Source organism: Bactrocera neohumeralis, chromosome 3 (assembly GCF_024586455.1).
Source record: "Bactrocera neohumeralis isolate Rockhampton chromosome 3, APGP_CSIRO_Bneo_wtdbg2-racon-allhic-juicebox.fasta_v2, whole genome shotgun sequence".
NCBI classification, from domain to species: domain Eukaryota; kingdom Metazoa; phylum Arthropoda; class Insecta; order Diptera; family Tephritidae; genus Bactrocera; species Bactrocera neohumeralis.
The window spans coordinates 22,402,710-22,423,835 of NC_065920.1; the positions used below are offsets into that span (position 1 = coordinate 22,402,710).

Below are 21,126 nucleotides of genomic sequence, written 5' to 3' on the forward strand. Positions count from 1 at the left end.
ATTTTTAAGCTACCTACTTTTGTGTTTAGCAATTCGGTAGAGTGTATGTCGGATTGTCTGTTGGAATAATTGCATATTCATGCGCTTACAATGCTTTCCGCACACAGCCATTGAGTAAATGTGCTGTCGAGCGGCAATGTAATTTATACAGTTTGAAATATCAAAAACTACTCGCACAGACCTACGTCAATTCCAGATCGATTCTAGTATTTGGTGTTGGACGAATGAAAGATTTGTGGATTTGTGGAAAATGAAAGCATAACGATGTTGTTGCTTTGTATGTTATACGAACCCGCATGAATACTTAGTAAAGGAGTTAGTGTGTGAACATTTCGTAGAAACTCATTTTGGCTGTCTTTCAACAACCCTGTGTATTTTCAAGTTTATCAAATCAAGTGAAGATAAGTGCGCATACACACACATAGCCACAAAAGCGCACTCGCATTAACACCAAATATTGATACAATTTTCTTCTGTGCATTTCCGACAGAAACCACACTGGCAAGCATGATTTGAGCTTAGCACTTTTGTTGTCATTTCTAGCGGTACGAAATATAGACTGCTTGAATTTCGCAAGAATTGGGTGAATACTCTTTTTTCAATGTATTATGCCCCAAAAACAGAAATGTTAATTAGCTACTACAATGATTTTTGGAAGTGACCAAGGCTATGGTGTTATCACTTAGAATTCGGATTTAGATTTGTAAAAGCTCAAGGAACGAGAAGAGTAAAAATTTCGAAATCTAATTATTTCCGTTAATACCAAAATGAACAAATAGCAAGGCGAAATGTAATGCTTATTTCAGAAACTGTAACGATATAACTTACGGGTTTTTTAATAGGAACACTTCAAAAGTAGACTGATAGGAACAGCAAATGATACCATTTTTTCCCGCTCTTTTGATATTTCTCTCCAATAAGATTAGCCATTTCATCATGAAAAGATATACGATCCAAAAACGAGTCAAAATATTAAAATTTACTACCCGGAATTCGGAGCCAGTGGCTTCAAATTTAAGAGTGTTCCCGTGCCAGCGAGACAAAGAAGTGCACGTAGTGGCGAGAATATTGCTGCCGCTAGCGCATCAATTGAGGAAGACCTAAATCAGTTTCTCACACGTCATTTTCAAGCGTTGGGCATCTCTGTGACGACGTTGTGGCGAATTTTGAGAAAATATCTTGGCCTACATCCTTACAAGATCAAATTGACGCAAGAACTGAAGCCGCTTGACCACCAGAATCGTCGTATGTTCGTGAATTGTGCTGAGCAACAACTTGAAAGTGATCCGGATTTTCATCGAAAAATTATCTTCAGCGATGATAAATGAGCTAAATGGCCTTGTTAATAAAAAAATATGCGTTATTGGTCAAGCAGCAATCCACACGTACTCTATGAGTCACTATTGCATCTCGAAAAAATTACGGTATGGTGCGATTTATAGGACGGCGACGTCTTTCAGCCGTACTCCTTCCGTGATGATAAAGACTGACAAGTTATTGTTGAGATACCGTACATCCGTTTGAAATCGAGCTTAAGTGAAAAAGCGAAACATTTCTCCTCAGAGTTGTGTGCTAGGTTTGGCACCCGCTGCTAAAAAGACGGTTAAAATCACGTAAATGGTGTCTACACGTTCTTAGAAAACTCAACTTCTGCTAGAAATAAAGCCGAATGATCATTAAGCACATCGTACGCGCAATGAATGGACTCAACACGAGCTGTCCACCATTTCAGTGATGACGTTCACTTTTGGTTGAATGTGTACGTCTAAAATCAAAATTGTCGCATTTGAGGTGTTGATAATCCACAAGCCGTTGTTGAAAAGTTGGGACATCCTCAAAAAGTTATTGATTGCTGTGCTCCCAGAAGAAATCATTGGGATCATAATTAATGACTTTATCGTGCGTGAATTAGAGAACATTGATGTGGATGACCTTTGGTTCGAACAAGATAACGCTACATACCAAGCAGCCAATGAAACAATCAAGTTTTTGAAGGAAAATTTTGACAAAGCATTCTCTCACGTCGTGTGCCTGTGGCCTGGCTTCCAAGATCGTGCCATTTAACACCGCTCGACTATTCTGATGAGGTTGTGACACTGATAAAGAGAAAACAAAGAGAATTTTTGGCACGTTACTGATAAAATGCGGTCCTAATAGCTACAAAAAGTAGTCGACCATTGGTCCTCTAGCCAGGAATTTATTAGAGCCAGACGTCGTGATCACTTGCAGGAAATCATTTTTAAAAAATAATTGTAAACCCTTATCTTTATAATTAGCCCAAATTCTTGACCATAGCATGAAGCTATATACTTTCTATTTTATCTTGAAAACGACATATCTAAAAACAGTTGTTGCGTTACATTTTACATACAAATTCGGACCGCTTCCTATTAGACATATTGCAGTTATTATCTGAAGTATGAACGTTATTATGTAAGAAGTTCAAGGTTACTTTTAGCAGCAAGGCTGTATGTAATGATTCTGCTCTCGAGCTACTGCTTAGGGATAGTACAATCACCGACGGCTCGAAAACGTCGGAGGGAATTGGTGCAGGATTCGTAGGACCACAAGCAAAACTCTCCATATACATATATGAGAAGTTTCCCGTTCATATTCCAAGTCTTTGCTGTAAGTCGGTGCGTAGAGTTAAAGCAACGAACCATCGTAACGAACGTAAAGTTATACTCAGCGACAGTTTAGCGGCACTTAAAGCGATCTCTGCGTACGAGATCTAATCGCTATTGGTGTAGGAGTGCACAGAACGGCTGAACAGTCTATCAGATCGTAACCAAGAGCACTTTATCTGAGTGCCCGGACACAAAGGTATAGTCGGGAATGAACTTGCTGATGAGCTCGCCCGCTCCGCAGCATCCACCGATATGGTAGGACCTGAATCTTTCATTGCGGTTGGTCCCCATACTATAAAGGAGTTGCTTCAAGGCATGCGCCAAGCCAAGTTCCTAATGAATGGTTACAAGCTTAATAGATTTAAGTATGTAATCAACCTCAAAAGGGACTAACTCAGACTACTTGTCGCTTTCTATACTGGCCATTGTATGCTCAAGAAGCATTTATATCCTATAACATGGGGCTAGCTTCTTGTGCAATATGCCGGTTCTGCGATATGGAGCCTGAAAGACCAAAACACTTGCTAATTGACTGCACAGCAGAATGCAGGCGCAGGATAAAGGATCTTGGATCCATGTTTCTAAATAGGGATCACCTCGCTTCAATAGCACCAAGCATTATATTGAAATTTATCAATACTCTTTAGCCTCAGCAGTGAGTCTTTGTGGCTTAGGATAGACCTTAGGTCGCTGTGCAATTCTCATTTATTTATCACGGTGCCTCACGGTATTGTGGTCGAGCACGACGAATGCGTGACAAAAGACGCTTCATAACACCAAGGTAAAACACAGCATTAATCGTTTGGCCAGGTGGGACGAACTCTCGGTGTACAATACCCTCGGAATCGTAAAAACAAATCAGCATTGCCTTTATTTTTGACTTCTGAAGACGACTTCTGATCGTCACAGAGGTCCTCACGACCTTCTTGGAATCACTTAAACCACTCATGCACATTACTACGGGATAGGCACTGATCAGTGATCACCATAAACTTTTTTCATCATTTGAAATGTTTCAGTAAACGTTTTCCCAAGTTTAAAACAAAATTTAATATTTGCTCTTTGCATTTTACGACCGATGACCAAAAGCTGTTGTCACTTTTTGATCGATAACATCGATTGCAGTTATCCAGTTGTCTTAAAATTTTTATGAAATGTCAACAAGAGATCAAACTTTTTATCTCATATACCCACCAATAGGTGGCTCCACCAGAAACAGTTATACTTAAAGAGTTATATTTCTTTTGCGACAGACCCTGTATAAAAAAATACAAAAACAAAAAACTCATTTTTTATTTATTAGTGTTTTTTAATGAAAACAAATTGTCTCCTATAAACATACATATCTACAGAATGGTAATCCACTTGATACTCGTGCCTTTCGCTCGTCAACAACAACTGCTAATCTCTTTCGCTTTGCTACAAAATCAGCGTAGCCTTTAAAAAACACGACTTTTGCCACTTCATAAATCATATTTAACCCCACCCGCAGCATGTTAACACAGTTCAAATACTCAAGCGCACCATGCTATGCGGTAGTCCATGTTTAAACTAATACACATGTCTGATCCCTTACATGGCTCGGCGACTTGGTTGAATGGTTGCAGGGTCGCGATTGCATGCTTCGTCGGTTTGTTACGGCGCTACATGTTGACCAGGTCAGTTTATGTAGTTAGTTGTGGCGTGCGAGACGGCGTCGGCGTCTATCATTTCATGCAACCCTCATTGCAACAACAACATGTTATAATAAATAATATGTTACAAAAACAATAGCACAATAGTATAAAGTTACTTTGGAGCGGCAAAAGCATTGAGTGTATGGGTAACGGTAATATTAGAATCGACTGAGCTGGCGAAAGCGAAGCATTTCCGACCGCAATTTCTCCGCTTCGTCCATTTTAATTGCATTTGAATCGCGTGTGGGGTATTAAACCGGTAACATTGCTTAACAGCTTGGTGGGTGGCTCTGTAGCGGTAGTTGTTGTAGTTTGCGATAATAAAGCTGTTTTGCATGTCGAGCGCCAATGCATTAGCAGGTTTTCTATTTGCTTCACACTACTAAGCCTTTGCACTTCTTTGAATGTCTGCTAATATTTTAATGGTATTGACTGGAGTAGAGTGCGGACTGACCTTAATTTGTTGGAATTTTTATTGAATTCGCAGGAATCCTTTCAATGATTATCGGCGAGAGGCATATTAAACTTCAGATTACATGGAAAGTTGTTTTTTATAAGATGCAACAGTCAACGTCTGTTGAGATTTGAATGCTGAAACCGTTCCCACAACAATCGGATATAAGTAACCGTAATGGACCCGGTATTTTATACGGCCAAGGACTGTCAATTTGAACACTGAAGGTATTTTTGCTCTACACATACCAGATGTGCTCAAAAAATGTAAAACCTGAATTTTCTTTTTTGGAAAAAATATTTATTCCTTCTTCTTTTTTCTTTTCCGTTCTCACCTTTCAAATAGTCAAAATGCTAGCGGTTCTTCCAATCGTATAAACACTTCTTAAACTCAAGTAGGAAAAGGTCACACGGAGCCAAGTCTGGTGAACATGGGGACTTGGGCATAGTTAAAGTATTCTTTTTGGCCAAAAATTCACGAGCGAGTAACGAAGTGTGAACAGGTGAACTATCGTGGTGAAAAGCTATGAATTGTTCTTCCACAAATCCGGGCGATTTTTTTGGTGATGCTTCACATAAATGGCGTTGAACTTGTACGTAGTGCGCCAAATTAACCGTTTGATCTTGAGGCAAGCTTCATTCATAACCATTGCTTTCACTTTTTTATCGGTTGTTGATGTGCTGGGGCGTCTGGGCCTCTCGTCATCTGCAACGTCTTTATGACCATCTTGGAGCCGCTTATACCTTAAGGCACAAAACGTCAAACAGAAAATCGGAATCCAAGCAGTGGTCCGACTACGTCCATTTATGAAATTCGCGTTACTTTTTTGCCAGAAATATCTACAATATCTCGCTTAGTTTTGGGTGATACGTACAACCGTAAGGGGAACAAACCTATTATACTCTGTAGCAACATGTTGCAAGAATATAAATATTTATCGTATTTTTGGGGCATGCACATCAACATGAACTAGCGAAATTTCAAAATTACATTATTTTCTGAACAAAATGGATTCAAATCGATGGATTCAAATCGAACTCAATTAGATTCAAATAGAACAGATCAACTGACTGTACCGTGCTTGAAATGCTTATTTTATTGGAAAGAACTCTTACCCAAAGACCTGAATCATTTGCACAAACGACGTCGCGTAAAGGTGGCAAAAGAAAAACTTGAGAAAGTACCTGAGAACCCTACATTCATCAGATGCATTACTACTGTTGAATAAGCACGGGTTTATGAATGTGATGTGGAGACTGTCCCACAATCTGGTGAATGACCCTCCAAAATGAGTTAAAACCGAAAAATTACATCAAAAGTTGTGACAGAATTTTTGGGTAACAAGAAACGAGATTCATCGCTCAGCCACGATATTCTCCAGATTTGTCTAATTGTGATTTTTTTCTGTTTTCAAAAGTATAAATTCTGTGCCTAATCATCCTAAAGCCGAAGCTTAAGCCGAATGGTCGAAAACAGGACGAAATTGGATAAACCTTTAGCATGCTGATGTTGGCTGAGAAAGAGCCTGTTTTGGAGACTACAAAAGATATTTGAAAAAGTTTTATTTTGGTAGTCTGGCTTAGATTCGATCAGATGGTATACATGGTAAAATTTAATAAATCCACTAATATTTTGGAGAGTAAAACGAGAAAGCTTCGACCAAAAATTCTTTTAAAAAATAATTTATCAAAAATAAAATATTTTGGAGTATTTATATAACAGAAGCGCTATCGAATCACGGCAGTTTAGCAGAAACTTCTCTGTAGAGCTTTGCGAGCGATTGTGGAGAACACATGCTTAAATATACTTTAACGGTTTTGTGATATCCGCTTTATAGAATTTGAAAAATACTGATAGCAATCCATGAATATTTCTTTAATAAATTGTAAATATTATTCAGTGAGGAAAGGAGTAAAGAGTTTAATACCTGAGAAGTGGCGTCTTATGTATTTATTCATACAAGAAGCTACATATAATTATTAAATATCTGGATAATAGTTTTTAAGCAAAGCGCTGTTATGCTATATTTACACATAATTATATATTTAAGCATCCAGATAGCATATCTAGCTATTTAAGTGTCGTGCAGGAAATCTAATTTCCGTAGGAGAAAAAAGTTTGATAAATAAGCGAAATTTGCAAAATACAGCACATGGAAATCTCGAAATGTTATGTCGTTCGTATGCCAGTTTACGACCACATTTGTATCTAAAGCTTATTAAATACCTCAGGTATTTCCAAGTCGACTTATGTATGTATTTGCATTTCCCAATAACATTTGAATGAAGCAACAACTTCTGTCAACACTTTCGTTGAGTTTGGAAATTTCAACTTCTTCCTACGGATATCAAACGTTTCTGCTCGACTTACTTCCAGCAAACTTCACTTTACAGTTGAATTTAGTCATTGTTAGATATTCAGCAATAATCGTTTAAGCAGTTTAAGCAGATATGACAGAAACTACAGGACAAAATATGCTCACATTTCTAATACTATCGAAGAGTTTAGTACATGAACAGGTTGAATGCGTTGAATCATGAATCGTTGAGAGAAAACGGCAAGATTAGAGGAAGAATTTCAGACTAAAAATGTACTGGTTAGACGAAGTTTCAGAATTATACAATTTTTTTTTTGAAGGTGAGTAAGAAAGAGTTTATGAGCATAAAAAAGTTTAAAAATCAATCAAATTATTACGTAATATTCTAAGAGCACCGTCGTTTTCTAACGCTGGACAATAACTTCGACAAACATTATATAACATTGAATCCCTTTTAAACAATAGTTTCAAAGCTACCAATAACTTCAGATGTAGGTTCTCGGCCTACCATATTAAAACAAATATTTTTGGCTAAATTTTTTTTTTTTATTCAACATAGTTCCCTTCAAGGGTGACAGACTGTTTATAGCGATCCTACAATTTTGAAGTCAGGTTTGTGTTTTGCTTTGAAATAGGTCTCAGTTTCGGCGGTCTCCTGTACATTTGATGAAAATTTCTTACCAGCGAGATTTTTTTAGTATCTGAGAATATGAAATGGTAAGTCGGGGCCAGATTTAAAAAATGTGGTGGATGTGGAAGCATATTGCATTGCCTTGGTGAAACAGCACTTTCTTTTTCTTCAAGCCGTTTTTCAGCGATTTCGTCCTCCAAACGGTCTAACGGTCCTTCCTTATTCACTTTAGTCAACAAAAATTATTTCATGTGCGTCTTAAATTATGGGCGTCTTCTCCTTGCCAGCCGACTGTTGCGTTTTGACACGCTTTAGAGATTGGCCTTTTTAAATAGTTCGATTTGTGTGACGCATCGCGCACTTCTTCAAAATTCGGTGAACATAATCGCCCAGCAGAGTCGGAATTTCCATGAATCGGTAAACCCCTTGTGGTTAATGCGGATCGTTAACGACGCTTTGCTGAGTGCATCGAAGACCCTATTGCTGCTGTGCTACTGTGTTGAGCAGAGTACCGAAAAAGACCCGAATGAGTCTATCCGCCATAGCGCGCAACAATCGGCAGAGATCCACTTAATGAAAGATTTTGCGGAAGCGTCTTGGTTTTCGGGCTTTAGATAATTCAACTCAAGAGCAACAGAAAGAATTGAAGCCCAGCGACCATCAAAAGCTTGTTGCAATTTCCGTGAATGGGTCCAAAAACAGATGTTCACCGATCTCGATTTTCACAAGAAAATTTTGTTCAGCAATTAAGCTCTCATTTAGTTGAAAGGGCACGTGAAAAAAAAAGGTTTTATCTGGTGAGGTTATGTGAAATCGCTCGTCTACGCGGATAAGACCGAGACGATTGACTCCTTTGAAGAAAATATTCGGAGCGTTATTGCTAAAGTACGGTCCCAATTCCTGAAAAAGTGGATGGAGTTTATTTGAGCCAGCAACGGCGATCATTTGTCAAAATCATTTGTAAACATCATGGTAAACTTTTATTTTTATAAGAGGGCTAAATTCTTGGCCATAATCATATTATGTGAAAAAACCGCGCCTACTTTGCCCCACGAATTAAAAGACAGCGGCTACGTCCAAATGAATGAAAACACTGCAGCCACTCGACGCAGTACCCGACGGGAAAAACAGAGGAGGAGGAAGACCTCTACTTTTTCGGAAAAACCAAGTGGAGAAGCATCTGGCTTCGCTTGGTATCACCAATTGTCGCTAAGCAGCGAAAAGGAAGAACGACTGGTGCACTGTTGTAAACTCGACTATAACCGCATCGTCTATGCCAATCAAGAAGAATAATCATAATATGTGATATGGCTATCAATTTCGAAGGTCAGTATTGAAGAAACAAAATGCTAATGCTTTCCAAAATATGTTATTTGCTACGAAAACACAAAGTGAAGAGAGAGTTGAAGAAAATAATTTCGATAAACTTCACAAGAAATATTCATAGCAAAATTTCGAGCAACGAGTTTATTTTTCTATGAAACATGCACATACACCTCATGTCAATATAAATACTTTTAAAATACACCAAAAATTGTTCACCATTAAATAATATATATAATCTTCTAAACCAAAACAGAAAATACACAATTTTTTTTTTATAAAATTATAACTGCAATCTCAGTTTGTCACTACCAGCCCGAGTTGTAACCCTCACGTCTGACCTCCTCCACAATCACGGTACCATCCGGTCGCACACGTTCTGTAATTGTATCCACCTCAACATTACCGTAAGGACCTTCCTTAATCACTTCAACGCGCTCCGTCACCTGGCCATATGGTTGTTGATAGGGCTGTTGGTAAGGCTGTTGGTAGGGCTGTTGGTAAGGTTGTTGGTAGGGCTGTTGGTAGCCGGGTTCGTTTATATTCTCGGTGATGTTAACATCAACATTGGGGCGATCGTGATGATGATGGAAGAAAGACATTTTGCGTTAACGACGTTTGTTTTTTTGTTACTAAAAAGGACTCTACGTGTGCTCCACTTACTAGCGACCGTTAGACTGACCGTTTACAACTGAGCGATAACAAACGAAATGTTAATTTATAAATATTTAGAACAGAAATTCCGATGTTACTCGTCTATCTATTGTGTTGTCGAAAAGCAGATATTACTAATTGGAGCGATCGATCAAACATTTTATCATGGCTATGTTATTGGGAGCTTCGTGGAATAACGATATACATAACTAAATGTGTGAAGAATTAAGCCCCTACCGGATTATGGCTTGATAAGAATATTAGGTATTCATGTAGCGCTGCGTGAGTCAACATAACTGTTTCAATGCAATGTTTACGAATGTATTTATCGCTTTGATTTGAAATTAAGCCACGCGGAGCTTCTTTTGTTTTTTTGCCGACAAAAACAAAATATTTACCAAAGGCATAACTATAAATACCTCTGGCGTAAACATTCAGGTGCTAATGCGAGGTCTCACCCATCACGAAGTCATATGTGTTATGTGTGCGAAAAGCTTTTTTAACAAAGAAAATTATTTTAATTACAAAGTACAGTCTACATGGCCATTGAAGGTGCTTCCCAGCGTGAAATCTTATACCCAAACACATATTATTAGTATTTATTCTGTTTATGATGTGACTAATTGTTTTAGACTTTATACTTTGTACTGATTAAGACTATGATGACGTGCATAACTATATTTAAACGCCGGTGACCTTGTAAAATGTAAATATAAATGATAAACATGACGAGCTGGGTTCATTTAGTCATCCGGCGACTGTCTATATATGTATACGCGAACTAGTCCCACAGTTTTTAAGATATCGCCCTTTTCTCAACAAAAAGCTGTTAATTTTTCGGAGCCGCCTATATCAGAACACTATAGCTGCCACACAAACTGTAATGAAAACCTTTTTATTTGGCAAACCTTTGGATTTGTTCACAAAATTTCGCATGTACTACGAGTATTATCTAAAGCATTACTACGATATCTGAAGAAATTTTTGAGATGGTTGATATAGAAACTAAACGATCAGAACTAAGTTCTTCAATGAATAAACTTCAATTACAAACTTTTTTAGGCCTTGCTACAATCTCTTAACATATTGTTCGGATTGTACTACTTTAGCTGCCATTTAAACAGGCGGATCAAAATCCAGATATTACCAGATCTGTGGATACACTTTTATGATATAAAAAAGCACCTGAGTAGGGTGCTATGGCGTCGTTGCAGGCAATGTCAATGTTTTTTTTATTAAATACAAAGAGGATTAAAGCGAAAGGCATGACCTTGATCCTGAGCGTGCTTCTGGTTCTACTAATTAAAGAATCAGTAAATTTCTTGCAGATCTTCACAATAATGTCTCGGAATTCAGCGAAATAGACTAACACATTTTTAACCAGCTCTAGTTGGAATTGGTCAACATTATTTGGACACTGCACCAAGGAAATCAACGGTTGAAAAGTGGTTTACTAAGTTTGAATGAGGCCAAATAAGCACTGAAGGCACACAACGCTACTGCAGGACATCGAAAAAACTACGCTTTCTCCAGGACTGATGAGGTGGACCATGAACTACTTGAGCGGTCGGCAATCATCCGTACTATTTCGAGGTGAAATATCTAAACTGAGAAGAATTAAACAGGGTTTTCCGCAGGGTGGTGTCCTCTCCCCGCTACTGTTTAACATCTTCAACTCGAAACTCTAACACATCCACCAGAGGGAGATTCCATAACCTCGTACGCTGATGATTGCACGATATTGACGTCGGGCAATGGAATCGATGGCATGTATTCAAAAGTAAACGGCTATCTCTCCGACCTTTCTCGTTTCCTCACTGCATGGAACCTAACACATTCCCCCACCAAATCCACAGCGACCATATTTACGAAATGGACGAAGGAGTATAGATTTCAGCTTAATATTACAGTCGATGGCATCAAAATTCCGACAGTCAATAATCCTAAGATTTTAGCTGTAACTTTTGATAGTCGATGCTCCTTCACTCCCCATACGACCGCATTTATCGCCAAGATACGGAGCCGCAACAAAATCCTCAAGTCACTAGCCGGTAGCACATGGGGAAAAGACAAAGAGACGTTGTTGGCAACATACAAGGCAATCGGCCGGCCGGTCCTCAATTACGCTGCACCAATATGGTCGTCTGGATGCAGTGGTACGCAGATGAAGAAACTTCAGACCTGCCAGAACACTGCACTCCGGACCACGACAGAATGCCTCTTGATGTCTCCCATCGAACACCTACATAGTGAGACGCTTATGCTCCCAGTTAAGGAGCATAATGAACTCCTCTCAAAGCAGTTCCTGCTAGGATGTTTTCGTAGAAATCACCCTCGCAGCCACCTGCTAGAAGCGGAACCGCCTCCTAGGAACATCAAGAGGTCATCCCTTAAATACGTCGACGACATTGAACAGTACGCCGACCGGACTTCGGACGCTACTAACTTCCGACAGGTACTGACCGCCACTCACAGTGGAACTATCAACACCTTCACCGACTCCCTTCCAGTTAATGGCGTTTTTGGAATCAAATCACCATCCATTGCAGACGAAGTGGTCGAGCTGCCGCGAGAAACGCGAGTGACCCTAGCGCAGCTTCGTTCTGGATACTGTAGCAGGTTAAACTCCTACTTATCCAGAATAGACCCCGACATATCCAATGTATGCCCTGCATGCAACGAGCCTCCGCATAACACTGACCACCTCTTTGCATGACCTGCCAACCCCACTCATCTAACACCCTTTTCCCGTTGGTCCGACCCCGTCGAAACAGCACGTTTCCTGGGCCTTCCGTTAGATGACGTCGACGACATCACAGATAACCTTTGCCATCCTAACGGGGATTGATAACCGTTATAACAACAACAACATGAAAGCAGTGGACGTCCTCAAGAGGCTGAAGATATCGAAAAGGTCCCCAAAATAGTTTCGGATGCTCCTAAAGTGAAAATGTTCGAGAGAGCTGTGGCTCTAAAGTTTTCAAAGAAACGTATTGGATATATTGTGATTGAATATTTGGGTATGCAAAAGCTTTGCGCTGAGCGAGCTCATTTCTGACCAAAAACAACGACGAGTTGATGATCCGGGGCAATGTTTGGAGATGTTCAAGCTCAATAAACCCGGAGTTTTGCGTCGATATGTAACAATGGATGAAACATGGCTCTATGATTTCACTTCAAAGTTCAATCGACAGTCAGCCGATTGGACTGCACGCAATGAATCCGCTCCAAAACGTGGAAAAACGCAACAGTCGGTTGGCAAGATTATAAGGTTTGTATTTCGGAACGCATGTGGTATAATATTCATCTGCTATCTTCAAAAGAGGAAAATCATTAACAGCGACTATTACATTGGATTATTGGTGCATTTGAAATACAAAATATCGAAAAAGACGGTCCCATTTGAAGAAGAAGAAAGTGCTGTTTCATCAAAACAACGCACTGTGTCACAAATCAATGAATCCAATGTAAAGATTTCAAGGATTGGCATTCGAATTGCTTCCGCATTAACCTTTTTCCCCAGATTTGGTCTCCAGTGACTATTTCCGATTGTGAGACCTCAAGAGAATGCTCGCTTGAAAGAAATTTAGCAATAATAAAGAGGTAATTGCAGAAACTGCGGCTTATTTTGGGACGTAAGGGGCTATACCAGTGTGACAATTTCAAAAAAAAAAATGTTTTTGCTTTTTCGATAGCTTATATTTCCAAAGATATCCTGTGAAATCTGTAAGGTCGTATCTTGAATACTTTTTGGTTGGCAGCGTTTTAAAGACCGACCGCTCACAGGTACAAGCATACGAGGTGTGTTCAAAAAGAATCGCGACAGTTTGCTGACAGTTTTCCTCGATTGCAGGGGCGTGGTGCATCATGAGTTCTTGCAAAAGAACGGTCAATAAGAATATTACCTACAAGTTATGCGCAATTTGAACAACCGCCCGGATTTATGAAAGCTTTTTTGCACCACGATAACGCCCCTGCTCCCCAGTTCTGGCCCCCTCTGACTTTTTCTTGTTCCCTAAGCTGAAGAGGCCCATGAACGGACGACGTTACGCTTCTTTTGACGAGATAAAGACGGCATCGAAGGAGGAACTGAAGAAAATAAAAAAAAAAAAATGATTTTTTGAAGTGCTTCGAAGATTGGAAAAACCGTTGGCACAAGTGTATAATATCTCATGGGGATTACTTTGAAGGGGACAAAATAGATATTCATGAATAAATAAATAATTTTGAAAAAACACAAAATTCGCGATACTTTTTGAACACACCTCGTATACTATAAGTGAAACTTTGAACGCGTTTTTCTCGAACCGACATTTTTCAAAATCGCTGACGTCATAACTGAACGAGAAATTAACCGATCGACTTAAAACTGAGTATTGTTAAACATATTTACTATACAATGACAAACGATCTTTTTGATTGGTTGAAAATTGTTAATTTGGCATTAAAAAACGACCATTTTTTTGTTTGAGCTATTCATTCAGAATCATGTCAGCAGTTGGGCACTTTTTTTTGGCACCTCCGAAGGATGCACAAAACTCCGTTATTTTTCAATATTTTAGTTAAAAAAAAGTCTTCAAATATAGCGGAAAATTATTACGTGTAAAGAAGTTCAATGCATTCAATCGAGTACTTTCTTACAAAAAAATTTACGAAAATCGCTTAATATTTCATGTCTTACACTGGTATAGCTACTTAATGCAATGATGAAGTTAATGAAGAAACAAGCTTTTCAACACTTAAACCTTAACATATAAATTATTGACAATGGAAAATATCTTCAGCATTCCTTTCTGAAAACAGCTGATAAAAAGACGGTTTTTAAACACTTACGAAAAGCTTCACATTTCTTAAAACAACAAACATCGCTTTATTAAATAAATAAATAACTTAAAATTATTAAACATTTTTATTGAGCAACCATAACAAACATCACTCAGTAGAATTTCAATTGAAGTATGTACAATTGTCTTCAATCAGTTTTTCACTGTCACTGATTTGCACGCGAATTCCTTCAGGCATTTCAGTGCTACCAACGCGGATTGGGCGGATTATTGTAGTGTCGCGGATAACCGTAGGCGCCAGCGCCGTTATTATAACCGCCATTATTGTTGTTGTAGTATGGTGCTTGCGGCGGCATATATGGCGGAGGTGGAGGAGGTGGTGGCGGATAGCCGGCAGCATTACCTTGAGTCATAACTACGATCTCAGTCCGAGGCGGCGGCGGCGGTGGAGGAGGCCGATTAAAGAACGCATCGACAATCCCTCCGGGAAAAATATCAATCTCAAAACCTGGACGACGATTGTTATAATAAGCGCGATCGCAATATGGATCTTCATAGTATACTATCGGTGGCGGCATGACACGCAATTAAATTCAATCAAACAATAAGTAAACCAAAAATTCTGCCTTTTAGAGGCGCACTGCAGCGTACGCGATTTGAATGCCAGCAGCTGTCGTTTGCTCTGGGACGTCTATTTGCTGGAAGTGTTGCGTTGAAACTGCCAGTTCAATGGCGTAATTGTTTACATATAACCAAAAGTGTTAAACCACTGATTTGAGGTAGATTACTTAGGTGCAAACCGAAATACGCACAAATAAAAATCGGGGATTCTTGGCGGCATTAATTATGAGTCAGTTTTGGCTGATAAGTTATGTGGCCATGGATGTTGGTTTGTGCGCACCAAATAAGTTTGATAAGGTTAGACAAATTATGCGTGATTACTTTTATCAATGCGAGTGATGGTGATAGCGCGAAATTTTGCACTGAGTTAAATAAATGTTAATGGATATTTTCAGGAAGATAAAAAAATAGAAAGAGAAACACAGTTAGGTGCATTGCTCAACGAATTTTAGGTGCTCTCGTAGAATATGAAAAAGAGTTGCCAGCTGTTCAACTAATTTCTGTAGTAAGCAACTTCACTTCTCTGGGTGCCAGGCCACAAAGGCATTGAGGACATTGAAATATTGGACGAGATTGCCAAGGATGATATTCAGAAATTGGTAATATTTAAAGACATGGTAAAGAAAAACAAAAACCGCAATTCCTATTTGCAATCGATAGAAGAGACTGTAGAAATATGACCGGAATACTAACTGCTCACTATCTGGTAGACTGCAAGGAATGTATAGAGCAAGGCATCAGGGAAATAATGAATCATCTCTTGTGCACTTGACAAAACTATGCTGTATGCATCTGGGGTCCCCACGATATGTTACACTGGAGGGGGTATTGATAGTGAGGTCGCAGAGCAACTGAATTCCATGTGGTATCGCAAAGGACCAAAACTGGTCTATTGGCCTTTCCAAATTAACCTTACCGAACCTAACGTAAGAAGACTGATGGATATTTATAATTGAAAAAAGTTTGGTGAAATTTTGAAACGGTTTAAATATTTTTTGTATACTGAGCAAGGTATATTAAATTTGCCACGATGTTTGTAACACCAAAAAGGAAACGTCAGAAACATTATAAAATATACAAATATATAAATGATCAGGTTGATGAGCAGAGTCAATTTAGACATGTCTGCCTGTCTGCCCGTCCGTCTGTTCCTCTGTACATCTTTCATATCTAGAAGCTTCTCATTTGTAGGAACCGTAGGTATCGGACCATTATAATACAAACAGAACCAGCGTAATCATATATTTGAATGGAAAACTGAGTCGATTTAGCCATGTCCGTCTGTCTGTCCGTGTGTCTGTCCGTCCGTCTGTTCCTCTGTACGTCCTTTTCTCCTCGATAAGCTTCTCATTTCTCGGAACCACCGGTAGTAGACCACTATAGTACAAACAGAACAAGCGTGCATGGAAAACTTTTTAATTTTATGAGATATTTTCACGAAATCAGCCATGGATCATTATCTAAAGCAAAAATGCAATCTCAGAAGATCGGATTCCTACAGCGTATAGTTAACGTTTTTTCTTGATTTTCAGTTTTGATGATAAATTCACAGAATTATTGCAATATTGATAAAATTTGTGGGATAAAATATATAATTAAAGATTAAGAAGTCTGAATTTTGGAAGAATTGTTGATTTTTTTCTTCTTAAAACATTTATTCATGACTGCATTCTCAGAATTTCACTTTATTTTAGTTCCACGCATATAATTTGTAGTTATTTTATTATTTTTACAGTCACCTCAGGATTAATACACGTATTTCAAGTTTTAATTATGGGAGAAAATCCCTGAATGAATGAATAACCACATAAGACCACGTTATGATTCGTGCTTATTTGCACATTTCAACATAACTTCAACAGGACTAGACATGGCAGTTCGGAAACTACTTGAAATGAACATAAAAATGTTGTAAATATGAAAAATATAATTTTTTATCATTTTTAATTTAAAGGTTTGGACATTTTCTGTACAACAAGCGAACATATTAAATCAAATTCAAAGGGTATTGTTTGTATGGACTTATACATAACTAATTTGCGCATTTATGGACATGTTTATGCATGCATGTATTTGTAATATTGACTTACCTTACCTTGTTGATTTTCCGATCATAAAGGAGTCTCGACATTCGCCATTCACACTGCGCTCCAACAGAAATATGACCTTCAAACGCGCACAAACTTGAATTGAAACTATCACAACACTTTATTCACAAACACTACACAAATTAACTAATTTTAACACAACGCGCACTAACTTACGATTTAAAATTTCACAAAAATATCCACTAAACACTTGAAAACACTTATTTTTTACCATAAAATAATGCGCACTAATTTTCACGTGGAAAAATTGTTTCACTTGATTTCGTTGCACATAAACTGAAGAGCTTATCCGTTATAGATGACATTGATGCTCATTTGCGTTATTCGAGAGCGCATTCCTTCTCATCAGCGCTCAAACACAACTGACATTTCATGAGATAATTAAGTTGTGTTATTGTTTATTGTTTTCGTTGTGATAAGTTATGAGCGGAGAGGTTCTCGTGATACAATTTACTCGCATGCGATATTTCATTTCAAATGCTCGTTAGCTCATTTGAGGCAACTTATTTCAACAAACTCGCATGTGCATAAGCTCGCAGTCTCACCTGGTTTTGTTGTTTTTTGCAGGCATTTGGAACCTAAAAGGATAATAAAAGAATTAGCTTATATCTTCACTTTTAACTGACTAGTTGTTATGGACTCAAGTAAATTATTTTTAAGGTATGTGTGTGCATAATTCATTTGATCAATTTTCGCATGCAATAAAAGCGCTCTCAGAGAACTTAAAATTGAACTAGATATGCACTTACGCATTGACATTTTCTTTTAACTCTTTTAAATATTCAAATTAATGTAAAAATGTAAATTTTAATATAAAAATTTACTAAAGTTCATTCTCGAATGAAAAGCAAAAATACATATAATATAAAAATACAAATAAATATGTGACTTCTGAAAAATTATATATGTAAGTAATATTTTAAAGTTAAAAAAAATTATTGCTTAATAATCGTTCTATTCAATTTGAGCACTTACATATTTCCATAAGGAACCCTAAAAACACAGAAAGTAATTATATATAATAAAAAATTGATTATATTCTTGTGCAAAAAAAAATATTGGATTACAATGGAAAAGAGAAGGAGGAGAAAGCATAATGTGAAAAATAATCCTGAAGCATCTTTATTGTATGTAGAAATATACTATTGGAAATCCTAGCAATTTTTTTGAAAATGAAAAATGGTTGCTTGACGATCTCTTACATTTGGGTTAATGTCTTGGCTATGAAGTGTGTCAATGTTAGACTCGTATCAAAAGATCTGTATCTTTTGAAAAAACGTCTTCGAATATAAGTAGGTCAGAAAAGAGATGCTTGACTACTTAGCGGAGGACTCTACACTCATAAAACGCAACACCATTCGTGACTAGACTTATGAATGCTTGGTTTTCGGGGCTGTGGAATCATCGGAATATTTCTTTAAAAATGATGCCGGTGAGAACGTAACCGAGTCATGTTAACCGACTATTTGATGCCTGAAATTGAAACTCATGATCTCGACGGCACTTGGTTTCAACAAGACGGCGCCACTTTCCATGCATCGCATCAATCAGTGGAATTATTGAGAGAATACTTCGTTGAGCAGGTATTAAAGTCTAAAGTCTTGGCGTACAATCCCGTGATTCAGGACTTGGAGCAAAACATCACTCGTGTCATTCCCTAGATACCAGTCGAAATGCTCGAACGAGTCATCGAAAATTGGACTCAACGAACGGATTGTCTGAGAGGTAACTACGCCAATATTTGAAGGACATAATCTTCATTCTTTTGAATGATAATAAACATTCCCCATTAAATTTGAAGTTTCTGTGTGTTTTCTTTAAAAAAAAAGTAGGGAACTTTGATTTGGATCACCCTTTAGTATTACAAAAGCTTATAAAACATTCGTTTGCAAGCAAATCTTTGGCCACTTCGTGAAAAAAGCTTTTGATATACATTCGTCTTAGAGTGACCAGAAAAAAATATTATTTATTTCCTTATCTACTTGTGCGAAAAAGCTTCCTTGTTTACCTTACGATATGGCATACTCGGACATAGGTTTTGCATGAAAAGGTGGGTAAAGAAAGCGGAGGAGCTTGAATAAGAATTTAATAAAGGTATTCACGAAACATATGATTGTTTCAGTTACTAGGTAGTATAACTTGGTATTGGGGTTATATGTAAGTAGTATCTTTTTGGTTCGAACTATATAATATCAAACAGTTTTTTCTTTGTTCTCACGAAAGAGTATGGAAAAGCTTCATACGTATATCTATTATAAAAATGATTTTCAGAGAATTCAACAGTTTAGAGTAGGTCTAATGACAATAGGTGCTTTCATTTTTCAACGAGAAGCTCTAACAAGCATCTACCAGAGTTGTAAACTGTATAGAAAAGCCGCATAAGAAGCAAATGATCAAATAAAAACTCGACCATATCGATCCACGAAGACGGCTAATGTAAGGTTCAATATCAAATGAGTCCGTGAGTCTGGAGAACTCTTAAAATAAAGAAACAAATATCTAAATCATACATATTTGGTATATAATATATCTCCATCAAATTTATCTAGTCTCAATATAGACTTAGAGGCTCTATTCAATTGGATTACGCTGGCCTTCACTTAATATCTGTTTAATTCTGCAGAATTACTACCAATCAAATTCACTTATTACCTGTAGATAAATATGGAAGTAAACAAAAATTGTTTATAAGCTTTTTATTAAACCCTTGAGCTTGAGCGCCTTCGAAAAACAGAACATACGCTGATTAATTATTTATGACAATTGATAACTGCAGGCCGATAGCAGCGCAGACACAAATAAACTGTTATATTTTAGCAAAAACTAACATTTCTTATACTTGGTATGGTAAAAAATAAATTTTATTAAAGAATTTCAAGCAATTATAACTAATACACATTCATATATAAGTACTATAAAAATGCATATTTCACCACACAAGGTGTCTTACTAAATATTTCCTTTAAAACAGCACTTAAACACTAAATTGTTCCAATTGACTTCTACCGAATTTCTCAATAACGCGGCGGATTGTGGTAGTGTGAATCAGGCCCCGGTGGTGGCGGTGGATAGTAACCAGCGCCGTATGGTGGCGGTGGCGGCTGTGGCTGCCCGGGTACTACCACAACGACCGGCTGACTGGGCGGTGGCGGCGGCGGCGGTGAGTGATGGTGGTGGTGATGGTGATGATGGCGTCGTCGCCACGGTGGTATAATTTCCACTTTAACTAATGGTCGCCGTGGTGGTCCCGGTGGCGGTCCGGGTGGTCCGCCGTGTGGTGGTGGTGGTGGCGGTGCCATTACACTAATCAATCTCTCTTACAAATGTTGGAGTGCTGTTTCGCCTTAATTGAATTGCTCGACCAGGTCTAATGCTACGTCTTAATTTGCCGCTGTCCGGTGACTTACTGTGTATGTCAGCGTAATGATAAATGAAGTAGCGTCTACTCATTAGAGTTGGTCGCAATGCGTTCGCTATGTTCGCAGTTAGTTATCGTTGTGACACCTGTGTATGGGCTATATGTGAAATCAATAATCGTAAATTCAGAGATTACTTATCGCAGTGCTGTGTGCGTTGCATTGCGCAGAGGTGTTGTAAAGATAAGCGCTGTGGCGGTGATAAAATGGTGTGCCAGTACTATTACAATTGTGTGTTGCTGTTGTTGTTGTGACTTCAACAGTTGTGGATAATATAGTGGGGTGGATCTGTGCATGTACGCATATGTGGATTAGGCTTTTATGGAAAGCACTTTTATTGATGACTCAGTTTCAAAAACTTGTTGTTGAACTATGAATTGCAATTCTCAAACGGGTGCTTTTTGCACAGTTTTGTTTACGGCGAAATACAAACTCCTACAGTGGGATGAAATGGCGTTGTAAAATGTCAGTAAGCACCACCGTCGGCTCAAACAGAAAGGGAAGTGTTTTTCCGA

At 38.1% G+C, this 21,126-nt stretch overlaps 2 protein-coding genes and 1 long non-coding RNA gene across 3 annotated transcripts in view; all 3 read right to left on the minus strand.

The window, feature by feature from the left end:
• Positions 1-14,711: 14,711 nt before the first annotated feature.
• Positions 14,712-15,044, minus strand: LOC126752941 (splicing factor 1). Its single transcript, XM_050463989.1, has one exon. It carries the CDS (start codon positions 15,042-15,044, stop codon positions 14,712-14,714), a length of 333 nt encoding a protein of 110 aa, XP_050319946.1.
• Positions 15,045-17,184: 2,140 nt separating this feature from the next.
• The window catches only part of LOC126752282 (uncharacterized), a 74,097-nt gene continuing 70,155 nt past the window's right edge, over positions 17,185-21,126 (minus strand). The window contains exon 3 of the long non-coding RNA XR_007665981.1: positions 17,185-17,773. This is a non-coding gene — a long non-coding RNA (uncharacterized LOC126752282). The remainder of the gene's footprint in view (positions 17,774-21,126) is intronic.
• Positions 19,877-20,684, minus strand: LOC126752281 (uncharacterized). The gene has a single exon (XM_050462981.1). It carries the CDS (start codon positions 20,492-20,494, stop codon positions 20,210-20,212), a length of 285 nt encoding a protein of 94 aa, XP_050318938.1. The 5' UTR covers positions 20,495-20,684; the 3' UTR covers positions 19,877-20,209.

What these genes read in the sequence shown, in the direction of transcription:
- LOC126752941 (XM_050463989.1), bottom strand. Translation starts at nt 15,044, where the DNA reads ATGCCGCCACCGATAGTATACTATGAAGATCCATATTGCGATCGCGCT.
- LOC126752281 (XM_050462981.1), bottom strand. Translation starts at nt 20,494, where the DNA reads ATGGCACCGCCACCACCACCACCACACGGCGGACCACCCGGACCGCCA.